Source organism: Anopheles funestus, chromosome 2RL, assembly GCF_943734845.2.
Source record: "Anopheles funestus chromosome 2RL, idAnoFuneDA-416_04, whole genome shotgun sequence".
Classification (NCBI taxonomy): Eukaryota; Metazoa; Arthropoda; class Insecta; order Diptera; family Culicidae; genus Anopheles; species Anopheles funestus.
In genome coordinates, this window is record NC_064598.1 from 96,896,348 (window position 1) to 96,908,585 (window position 12,238).

The following is a 12,238-nucleotide window of genomic DNA, read 5'->3' on the forward strand; positions in this document are numbered from 1 at the left end:
TTCATTAGGCTCCCAGACCGTATCAGGAGGCATGCTGAACACACAGCGAAATTTTCCCTCCGAGTCAAAGAAATGTAATTCCCTAGAGACTCATACCGAATCAAAACACGTACGGAATGATACCATAAACAGTATTAATTACATCGCCCGTTGTACGAAAATCAACGGTTTATCCCCAGCATGCACAAAATTTGGTCAATTACCAGGCATGCATGGCAAAGCAGGTGTACCGGCGTTCCAATATTCCGGCCACTGTTCCCACCGATGCAGGATGTGCGCAACCGCATCCGAACGGAACCCGAACGCCTTTTGTGGTGTGTTTTCACTATGTGAATTCATAACAAACGGACGAAGGATAATGTCCCCTTTCGTTCGTCGAAGGCTTCGGAACATTTCGTGGGGCAACCCCAAACGATGTTACGATTTCCTACTGTTGTCCAGTTCGTATCGAGACAGCGCGTAACGTGGTTATCGCGTCCGGGAAATCCGTGCGGAATTTTCCCCCTTAGTGCTGTGTGCATTAGGGCAAAAAAAAGAAAAACCGCCCCGTGCGGGCTTTTTCACCCGTAAAGAACTCGATTTTCACGACCGGGTTCTACACAAACCGGGTGCTCCTGTTCGGGTCCGGGTCCTCCCTTTGTGTCCTCGCAGTCTGGCCAAACGGTGAGTGAGCGACTGCCGAAAAAATAAGCAACAAAGAATGTCATAGCTTGAAGTGTTTCACGCTCCAACGGGATACTGAACGATATTGATTGTGCATCGCCTTTGGCCGATATGTCCTCAAGAAGTGTTTGATCGTTTTCCACATTCCTTGGTGAACGTGTTCGAGCGACAATTAGGCCAGTGCCAGGCCAGTGCTTGGGGCAGTGGTTAAAAGGCATTACCGAAGTGTGCGAACCAAACAACAAAATCCCATCAATCGGGCGTGATTGGTACGTGATTTTTGCCGTGTCGTCAGCTTGTCGTCATTTATGACCGTCGACGGGGCGAGCTTGCACGAGCACGGGAAAATCGAGTGTATCGGCAAAGGGAAAGAAGGAGCCTACAATCACCGTATCGTGTGCTTTAGTACGATATCGTACAGTTTGCACTAGAGATTAACATTGGGGATGATAAGTCGCAACGATCAATATAGTGTGCGACAATGCATGGAGCCTCCATAAAGACGATTGATTAATTGTGTGTGAGCATGTTTCATTCCAATTGTTTGTAGATACAACACCTGGGACAATCGTTTTACACACAAAGAGAGACACACAAATTGAGGGAATATAATTCTGTCGTCTGTCTCGAACCGGGACAAGTGGAAAATCTGTAACACTAGACAACTTAACCAAGCAGAGTTGTAAGTACACGATGCTTATGAAAAGGGAAAACAAATCCCTTTAAGACGTAAAACTAAAATGAAACAAATTTTCTTATTATTGAAGTACATTCACCAAAAAAAAACAGAAGAAGGAAAACAGCGAAATAGTTACCCACACAAGTAAAATGGCTAAGCTGCCGCACGGAAAACTACTATAATCTTTATCGATCGATTTTCGGCGTATGTGGCCACGGCCCTCGGCGTAAGGTAGGAGGAAGCAATGTTTTTTTGTTGTTGTGCTCTTTCCACAATGTGTGTGCTTGTGGATAGTCTTTGGTTAAAGCTTCCCCTTTCCATCCTAGCTGAAGAGTTACGTGATCAGAGCTATTGGGATTGGGGAGCAGCAGGAATATCCGGCTATGCTTTAGAGCAGCTACTCGGTCTTAGTCAAGTTTATTAGCTATTATTGCATTATGATAGCTAATTTCCAAACCCGCAGTACATTTAGATAGAGATAGAAAGGTTTTTCATAAGAAAATCAACCAAATAACGCAAAATGTTTAAGAACTCCTTGATAAGCTAATATTTTCATGCAGATTGCATACATTTAAGCGTCTTTCATTCTGTAAGACTTCTTGCTCGCCATCATTTATCAATCTTCTCCTGCTCCGTTTGTTCTCAATTCTGGTAAAATTTAGTCTGCAATACCTGAGAGTATGCCATCATAACGTTTATGACTTATTTCAGCAGTCGAAAGGGTACTGGAAAATCGTTATGAATTCCTTTTTATTTTGGTACCGGGATCACTAAACGACATCAAAAGTCCCCAAGCTCTCGTTGAGTAAGTGGCGATTAAATGAAATATATTGCATTCCTCCAGTCGTGCGTACCTTTATAAGTCGTTTGTACCAAAGTTGATTTTGTCACCCGTTTTGCATACCTTTTAGGGCAATTTGTTCACCAGCTTTACTCGTCACTAAATACCCAAGAGTCTGTCAAAAGTAAACTACGCATCTTGAAGTACTTCGTTTTCTAACGTATTGTTGCACGTACATACTTTGTTTATCATAATTCCATTATTTTCGAATGTTTTCTTGGGGCACAGCTTTCACAGACATGTGGCTTACAAAGCAGTATAAAATCGACACGTGAAGAAGCGTTACTTGTTACAGATGCTTTCCCACTTTTTGTATATCCTTGCAGTCTGCGCTTCAGCCTGATATATGATGTTACCATTACATTACAACATTGCCTGTCATTGAACCATCAAAAGTAGAACCTCAAAAAACAAGGCCAAACTGTTGCCGAATTGTGCAGGCAACCTGCGCACCGTCACTTGTTGTTCAAACACCGCCAGTCGTCAGGACTCAGAAGAGTTGTGCTTTTTGTTCACTTCTGCCTCTGTTCCACCTTCGAAAAGAAACATTTCTAATTATGTTGTCAATGTTGCTGACGAGCCACACGATCGGTAAAAATATCGAGTGTTGGAAAAAACGGAAACTAAACCCCCGACTACTACTAGGAACACTTTCCCACTGGGCACACACGTAGCCCGCGGAGAGTTCCGGTGACGGATGGTTTTTGAAAACAATTTCCCTTCACCGAAGGACACAAAGCTTTTCGCATGCATGCGGCAGCAATACTTGCTCAGGGATCGTGGAACCGTCCTGGTTTCGTGCTAGAGCTCATTAGCGAAGAAAAGCATTACTGCTTTCTGTGCCTTTCGGGGTACGAATTACGAGCTCTAATTTTAATACGATACGTTTTGCGTGAAATAAAAACAAGCTGCGCAGATTTATCGCGGGTTTCTGAGGGGGGTTTTGCACTGTTTCGTATGGTTTTCTTTTTCTGAGTCGATCGATTTTTGTTTCTCATTATTCAGGGGATTTGTTTTTAGACACGAGTGCCGGTGGCGCAACATTCGATGATATTATAAGGAGCTGGCGAGTTAAAATAGCTGTAGGAAGAACTTGGTTTTCAATATTTCGCTTTCTTTATACCTGTTTTTAAACCCTTGTGTGATCCCAAAAGTGATCTTTTTTTGTATACTTGTTATCAACGTTTTGTAGTTAAATTTAAATGAAAGTTTAAAATTAAATTGCTTATTTCTTTAGAAATTTTTAATTCCCAAATTGCATTCTTGCAGGCTTATTTATGAGTAAAGCTTTAAAATTTCCCATAGAGGCCATTCCATCTAACATCGTTGATCGACATTAACGCAACATGAAGCGTTTCTATTGGTTTTCATTCCATCAACAAGTACGCTAAAAAAACGCAAGACATTATTTTCCATTTACTTGAACCATCCACCCTGGTTCTTGAACCAAACGTACTTTGAATTCATTAATTCACAGCACTCAAAGTCTCGTGACGATTCGCCCGACATTCGATACCGTCCGCCGCCTACCGATCGGGGAATTCTGTTCGGGCGCTTTTCACCTGCCGTTTTCACCACCCATGTCAAGGGCGTTTACATCAAACAATCTTTACCATGCAAAACATGCTGCAATGTAATCGAACGGTTGTTGTGAGGCACTTCAGAGTAAACCGACACCTGCTCGTCGGCACATTTTCACGTCCACACGCATAACATTACACGTTTTACTGCCTTAAAGCGTACGCGCAGAGTCGGGAGTTGGAGTTTGGAAAACATGCTTTAAAACATATTTCTTCCTATCTGTGTGCGATTCGTCTTCCTTTCACACTTCAGGCAGAATTCCGGCTTTTCGATGGCGAATGTTTTCGAGTGCGTCGTAAGCGGTACCGGTAGCCGATGGATGGTGGGAACGCTCATCCTTACGCATTTGATAGCGTACAACGAGACGGGCGGTCCTGGGCTGATGATAGGGATGGCTCTGGCTGCCCTGTACGCCGCATTTGCCGGTAAGTAGCAAAGGACAAACATACACACCCGCACACATGCAAACACTTGGCAAATCATGCTTGACTGTTCCCGTATCCCTTTTGCGTACCTCACGCGGGGTGATTCTTATCCATCCTTCCAGGAACGTGCAAATCGGGCATCAAATCGTTACAGATCTCCTACATTCGCACCACGCATCGGGTCGACTTCTTCTGTCTGTTTCTCGCCAAGTGGATGGACATATTGGCTCTGTTCTCAGCCTGTGCGGTGCTGGTGCGAACGTTAAGCTCCTGCCTGGATGCCATGACCGGTGGATTGGCGCGGATGTATATTTTAGGTAAGTGTGTCCTTATGTGTGTCCGTGTGTCAAAACCATATCCAGCGTGAGAAATTGCCGTCTAGAAATTGGAGAAAGCGAGAAAAGAGGCATGATAAATTGCTCCGCACCGCGCGTGTGACGTCGCGAGGACGAGATAGTAGGACCCGACCCGGTATGAAACGGTAAACGGTTTAATGTTGGTTTAGCAATGATTGCGTTATAATGAAATAACGCGTAAGAAGCAAGATGAGCTTTGTGTCTCGGCGGTTGGGGAAGAAATATTTCATATTCCTGCTCAGATTTTGCTCAGTGTCGTTGAAGGTGAAGTGGTGGAGAAAATTGTTTCGTGAATTCATGCAGCTGGGAGCAGCAGTAACTGCTGATAGACTTTTGCTTACATACCACGTAGCACTGGTTTTACGCAAAGCAAGCATCATGAGTTTGTTTTAAATAATTAAAAGTGTGATTAAAACAGTAAAACCCTTTTCTGTGTTTTGTTGTAAACATTGCATACTTTTTGGCGTGATCAAATTATCATGTTAACAATATTTTTATTCGCCTCCACCAAAGGCGTCTATATCACTTTTGGGATGTTTTGTTTACACGCCGTATAGCTTTCAAAGCAATCCTCGTTACTATAGTGAGCACAGCAACAGCATGGCAAGCAATGGCAAGCAGCAAGCTTTTAACGGTTTGCTTACTCTCCGGAGATTTGCAACAACAGATACGTGGGTACGAGGTTAATCTCTTAACATAAAATTACCACCCGATGGCGGAGGGAAAGTTCAACGGTAAAGCCATAAGCAACAGCAGCATTGAAACTGATTGAGGCAATTAATTCTGAGAATGATTTTGTTTTGTTTTGTTTTATCATGTTCGTTGCCAATCAAGGAAGGATTAAGTATTCTTTCGTCCTTATACGCTGTTTGTAGCTTAGTAATCAATCATGGAATGCATTAAATTAATTTTTCAATCTTTTAAATGAGTATTAATTATCTAAAATTTACTTACTAAAGTCTTTAGAAACGTGATAAACTTGAAAACGAGGAAATAATCACACTCTGTTGTTAGATTTGCATACCTTTAGGCGTTTTGTAAATTTTATTAGAATGAAGTAACGTGTAAGCACGTGGTAGTAAACAGCTCTTCAAAAGCTTGCTAATTCCCTGTAAAAGAAGTACATTACCGTGTCTCTTTCCATGATGGTAGCGAAACGGATCCTTTGCTCCACAACCTGCGAAGGATGTGTGTGAATTTTTAATTACTTCTGGGATATTTGCATTTCAGTCCAATGGAAAGAAACAACCCACCCCTCAAAGGGATCGTTGTTAATTTACTTTCTTTTCGTATCCTCAAATAGGACGCAACTCACCAGCCAACGAACCCTGGCCGGATGTAATCGGTGTGGTGGTCATCTTCATCGTCACTGGGATGTTTATGCTGGGTTTGGAGAATACCCGAATCTTTGGCTTTCTGATGATGGCGGGCGTGCTGCTCGTCGGTACACTGATTGTCATCATTACGGGGTTGCGAGGAAATCCCGGACTGTTCCGTACCGAGCCGATCCTTCCGAAGGGTGTTGTTGGGGTAAGTGAGATTTAAGTAAACTTCAACCATGTTCCCCCCTTACAATACCGATGCGAGGTGAACAATCGTGTCGAGGGCGGAACCCTAGCTAATGAAGTTTTCCTTGGCTTTTGTTCTGTGTTTTTTTTTCTCGTCTTATTGCCACAGCTCCTTTCCGGGACGGCACTGTCAACGTTCACTTACTCGAACGATTTACTAAACGGTAATTACATCAAACGTCTCCTCGGATTGGTCGTTATCCTGCTAGTTTTACTATCGAGCGAACTAGTCGGTGCGTGCTTAACGATGCTGATAAAATTCAGGTTAGTGCCGATTTGTCGTCCCCATCTACCGGGGCAAAAGGGTGATAAATGTTGTGACGCTGCACAGAATTAAGACAAAGCTCTCGTGTCGTTTGCTTTCAATTAACCGTAAACGTCGTTTACCGTTCGTGTGTTCTCCAGCTCTAGCCACGACTATGAAGCGGTTCCGATACTTTCCATACTGGAGCTGAAGGACTTCCACAAGCTAATCCCGGCCGTTGCCTGTCTGCTCGTGCTCACCTGCTCGGGCGCTCTGCTCGAACTGTTCCCCGAAATGTACACCCAAATTGTGCAGCTGACAACGTCCGACTGGCGCATACTGGCGAAACAGATTGGGTACGAAAATCGGGACAGTGGCAGCCCTACGCTGACGATCTTTACCGGTGGAAGTTTGTGTGCTATGTTGGCGTTCGCCTGTCCACTGGAGAACCTCACCTACATACTGGCGGCAAGCAATGTTTTGGCCACGTTGCTGAGATCTTTCCACTTCCTTTATCTACCGTTCCGGCCGCACTATCTCGAGCAGCAAAGTAAGAGGGCGTGGATGGACATCGGATTTAATCACAACTGACACTGATCGAATAGAGCTTTCAATTTGTATCGTTTTGCAGATGAGTCGAGCCTTGGCTATAGCCGATTGAACACGGGTAAACCTTCAACCGCTTCCAGCACGTCGAACACCACCAGCAATGGTCTCCGTTCTGGGCGTCGACTCGATCGTCTTTGGTGCTTTAAATCCTCAAACTTTTGTACTTCGACAAAAGCTGCCCTAGCGCACCACATGCTTCCGGGAAATCGTGGACCAATGTCACACACGAACGGATGCAACCGGGAGGAACATGAGCGGGAGTGGTTACTGCTGGGTGAGCCATCCTCCCCGAAAGGACCACCGCACAGTCCACCGGGAAGTACGATCGAGTCAACCGTGCTGTCCGATCAAATCTCCGACATTGAGTGTATTGCGTTGGCCAAACCGGAAAACATGGACAGTGAGGATAGCTCCACGGATATCGATGCGATTGTGGACGAGTATCGGCAGAAGGTGACCGTATCGACGGCCGGATACACTTCCGACAGTGATACGTTACGATTGCCCACAGCCAATAGCTGGTATTTGGCGATCATTTTCATTGTACTGATCGTGCTGGGCAGCGTTATAACAGCGTCCGGATTAATGCTGTGGGATACGATCATGATCATTGCCGGTGTGAATGGTTCGTTCGTACGCGTACCTCCTCAACCAGCAGGTGAGAATAATTTGAATGTTTTTTTTTTGTTTCCCAGTGGTTTTCATTCCAGCAACCATCCTGCTACTATTTCCGAGGTACGATCAAGCGAATTCTTCACCAACAGCGCCGGCCCTGATGACCTGCGTGATAACCGTGCTGGGATCGTTCATCCTTTTCTCCGCTTCTTTTGCACAGTCCTGGCCAGCGTTATTGCTGTGGTTTATGGCAGGTTAGTGGTTTGAATCCGTTCCACACTATAGGAAGATACTCTTGCTCAAATTGCAACTTCTTCCACAGGACTTTTCCTATTTATCCGGTGCGATACCTGGTGTTGCTTGTGTTTGGATCGACCCGGCAGTGGTCAAACTACGCTCATCACCAGCATGTCCACAGCGAAGACGACCACTATTCGCGTTCCACGTCCACCGAAGGGTGCCATCATACAGGCGCGCATTGCCGGCCACAGCTGACAGTCGGAGTCGACCGATAGTGAGCTGTTCGAGGACGAGGACACGGTCGAGGAATGGACTGACTGATGGATCGAAGCGCGCACTACAAACTGTGGTGTGAGCGTGTAAAATCAGTACAATGTGAGGCAAACGAACTAATTCTAGGTGGTGGTTCTCTGGTGTTTTGCTCTGGTGTACCTTAATCTCTGTGAATGTGTGTGTATGTTTGTATGTGTGTGTGTTTCTGTATGGCATGTAACATCCATCCATCCATCCATCTCGGGCCTTTCCGTCACCTGTTCCGGTGACAAAAAAAAAAAACACAAGGCACACAATTGTATGTGAATGTGATAAGACAAAACCAAAGGAAGTCAAAGCGTATGCCTACCTTAAGTAGTGCCATTTAGCAAGCTTGGACAGATGGTAGTATAGATCTTTTGTTTCCCGGTTCGCAATCTATTTAATGCGTGTTCAAACCAGAAGACGAACCCGTCAATTAATCATGCAGACAACGGAATATACACATGGACAGTATAACGAGCAACACATCGAACGGCAGTAATTAGCTATTCTTCTGCTATCGGTTTTTGAGTTTTGTTTCCGTGTGAGCGAGCAGCGTATTTGGTGATAGAAAACGGAATTAAAAAAGGGTTTTTGGGGCTTGTTTTTTCTAACAACAGTTTGAGCCTAACTTGTGCGGCCTTCAATGACAACCATTGTAGATAGGGCTTTTGGTTTTGTTTGTTGCTTTCGGGTTGAAGATGCTAGCAAATATAGAAAGAAGAATGGCGGTGATATATTTTTCGGCAAACCGTAGCTTGGTGCTAGTTGTTGTTGGTAAAGTTTTGCAACGTTTGGACGAGATGCTGCCATAGCGTTTGTTAGTAGAGAACATTTTTGCAACACAAGATGTAACGAAAAGAGCATTAGATAGCATGATATACCGGTGATGGAGGCTTTCGAATAAACGAATTGTTTTATTTTCGTTTGCGGTGGAGCAATAATTCAGACTTTTGAAACATCTTATCGATAGTTGTGTCTGTTTATGAATGGTTCGAATAAGATTCACTTTCTTTCTTATCCATTGTTCAAAACAATCTGTATCCAATTGTAAAAAAAAACACAAAACTCCTCCAAATTGGTGTTATTCTATTCTGTATGGAAGGATAATTTCATAAATAAAGTGTTCCTTATGCTCCAAAATGTATTGAAAACAGATTTTTGCTATTATCGCAATCGAAAGCAATAATCAAATTACTTTTACCTTATGTTGCTCATTTCCAACGGTAATTGTTGTGATATTTGAACTGGTACAATTGTTATACCAGCATGATGCTAACCGAACTGTCAGTTTTGGATGAAGTTTGACAGCACAACATCGTGGATTTGTGCGTGTGTGTGTTTGTTTATTTGTTTGACAGTCTATCTTGTTGTGCAAACGAAAACAAAACAGATGGTACGCCAATAGTGTTTAGAAATTGGAAAATTGTGCTTTTTTATTAAAATTCAACTTAAACCGAAAGATGCATAGTACATAGTTGTCCTATTCTTCAACTCCATGCCAAAATAAAGCAAGTTTTAAATGGTTTTTGCATAGTGCAGAATGGTTAAAGTAGTAAAAATCCAAAATGCCTGCATCATGCGTTATACCTGATTGCGATTTAAAATACACGCATAACGACGATGTTTCATTTCACAAGTAAGTTCATAACCTGTGTGGCTAGATTCTTCTGCTTGATGTGCTTCTTTGTTCCGCAGATTCCCTCTAAGATTCCCGGAGCTTCTCAAGCAGTGGATACAGTTCACCGGGCGCGATGAGAATTGGCACCCAACGAAATGGAGCGCCCTTTGCAGTAGACACTTTGTGCCCAGTGATTTCAAGGGATGTGCTTCCCGCAAGATATTGCTCGCTTCGGCTGTACCTTCTATTCGTCCCGCTGCATCGAAAATTCAATCGGGCGATCTCTCGTTGCCCGTAATATCGTACGAAACCGTTTGGTCCGAGGTGGGCCTTGCGCCTCCACGCCATGAGTTGGATTATATTCCCGCTGATCTGGACAATACTCCACTGAATGGTACTCTTTGTTCTGTGATAACGTCGGAAAGCGTGGAAGAATATGAGAGTGATATTCAGCTGATTGAGATTACCTGCCGAATCTGTGGGGTCGTCTTTAGCCGTGCCGTGGATAGCGTACTGACCGATATCGTACAATCGGAAGATGCAGTAAGGAAGTATCTTCCTTTCGTCAATCTTGACCTTCCGAATCTGCCCCGTAAAATCTGTCTACACTGTTCGAAGGTTGTTAATGGATTTTCAAAGTTCAGTGACAGTGTGTTGCGGGCTCAATCCGATGTAGAGCATCGCTTTGCGCAACAAACCTTTGCACCTTTCGTACCAACGAATCCTTTTCCAGAAGAAAGATCCACCCAACAGGATATAGTTGCTGGAAAACCGATGAACATTAAGCAGGAACCTATCACGAGTTTGAATATAAAGGAAGAAAAAACGGAAAACGCTATCAACAGTGCACGGCAGAAGGATTATACTGCGACGGAGGAATCGTTCGATAGACCCATGATTATTAAGAACCAAGCAGTATCTGTCGATCCGAATAGAATTTTTCTGTTTAATAATACCGGTCAGGATAGTACGGGCTCATCAGCTACATCTACTACTGCCTCGCTGATGAAGCAACAAATGCGTGAATCTTCGAAGAACTGCGAAATACTTGAAATTGTGAACCTTTATCCACCCATCGTGGACATTACCAGTACAACAGTAACGGAAGTACAACCGTACGAAATTACACTGCCATCAGTTACCACAGAGCCAGCATCGGATACATACCCATCCATGCCATCTTCTAGTGCCTATTCGACGCAGTTCGTCAGCAGCTTGAAGGTGGAAAATACGACGGAACTGGATGCGGAACAGGACGATTTTTATCTGCCGGAAAAGTTTCTCTTCATCAACACACTCGAGGAGCATAGCTACACCAAGTTGCCGATACAAGCGGATGATAATAAGGATGAGATTTTCCACGATATGGCCGTCGGAAACGGACAATGGTTTGTATCGACGGACATTCCAACGCCGCACAAGAACGAACCATTGCCGACGAGAAATGTGTCCCACTGGTCGTGTAGGCTCTGTGAGCGACAATTTACCGACTATCGGCGAATGTTGTGCCACCGGATGTGGGAATGTACCGTGCGAAGAAAGCTGTCCAATTGCTGCAGATTTTGCCGTCGTAAATTTTGGTCCTGGGCAAAGGCACGAGTACATCTGGGTTTGTGTGGTAAACGAGCGATAAAAATGAAAAATATCAAATGGAAAATGGTTCTTGCAAAAATGAAACTTCGGCAAACTTCGGATGCTTTAGCAGTGGAGTCATCCGATCGCAGTGGAGCCGTGCCAGATAAGAATTCTTGCTCAATGTGTGATAGATCGTATGCGAATGCATCAAATTTACGGCGCCATCTTGCTTCCCATCGGCCACCGGAGCAGTGGAACCATAAGTGTGGGGTTTGCCTCCGAATCTTCGATAAATTGTTCGATTTGAAGAAACATCTTCAAATTGCATCCTGTGGCAAAGGTACCGTCCCGGTTACCGCTACAACAACTCCCGCAAATCCTTCTGAAGAAACAAAAACAGAACTTCCCGCCGTGCGTGATGTTATAAAACCGATCACAAATCCCGCTCCATCCGCTGCCTCCCATCATCTTCTGTACGTCTGTCCCACGTGTGACAAAATGTTCCAATCGTACAGTGGTTTAAAGGTACACGAACCGGTTCACACTGGCACGAAGGCGTACATTTGCGAGAAATGTGGCAAATGTTTCTCGGGCCCATCACACCTATGGCAGCATCAGCTTACACACTCCGAGTTGCGCCAGTACAACTGCAAACAGTGTCCGAAGGTATTCAAGCGGAAGTGTGGTCTCAGCCAGCACGTTCGTGCCATCCACATGAAGATTAAACCGTTCCAGTGTCCTACCTGTGGCCATGAGTACGCACTAAAAGCCGACATGACACGATGTAGACATTCTCGGCTGAACGAACCGACGCTGGTTTCGGGCTGCTAGTCAGACGAATAGAATAAAGGACGAAATGAAACCTAAGCAGAAAAGTTTTCGGATGCAATTTCGAAAGAATTGGGTGCAATCTCATCACAGCAAGAG

The 12,238-nt window shown here is 44.3% G+C and overlaps 2 protein-coding genes across 2 annotated transcripts; both read left to right on the forward strand.

Annotated features, from left to right (window-relative positions):
- The first annotated feature begins 492 nt into the window (after nt 1-492).
- Nucleotides 493-9,059, forward strand: LOC125763416 (uncharacterized). The gene is made up of 9 exons (XM_049426608.1): nt 493-663; nt 4,017-4,189; nt 4,312-4,506; nt 5,849-6,075; nt 6,223-6,377; nt 6,519-6,907; nt 6,989-7,591; nt 7,662-7,835; nt 7,904-9,059. Exons 2-9 carry the CDS (start codon nt 4,036-4,038, stop codon nt 8,074-8,076), a joined length of 2,070 nt encoding a protein of 689 aa, XP_049282565.1. The 5' UTR covers nt 493-663; nt 4,017-4,035; the 3' UTR covers nt 8,077-9,059.
- Nucleotides 9,060-9,392: 333 nt separating this feature from the next.
- LOC125763407 (uncharacterized) lies at nt 9,393-12,233 on the forward strand. Its single transcript, XM_049426589.1, has 2 exons — nt 9,393-9,754; nt 9,814-12,233. Exons 1-2 carry the CDS (start codon nt 9,684-9,686, stop codon nt 12,140-12,142), a joined length of 2,400 nt encoding a protein of 799 aa, XP_049282546.1. The 5' UTR covers nt 9,393-9,683; the 3' UTR covers nt 12,143-12,233.
- The last annotated feature ends 5 nt before the right edge of the window (nt 12,234-12,238 follow it).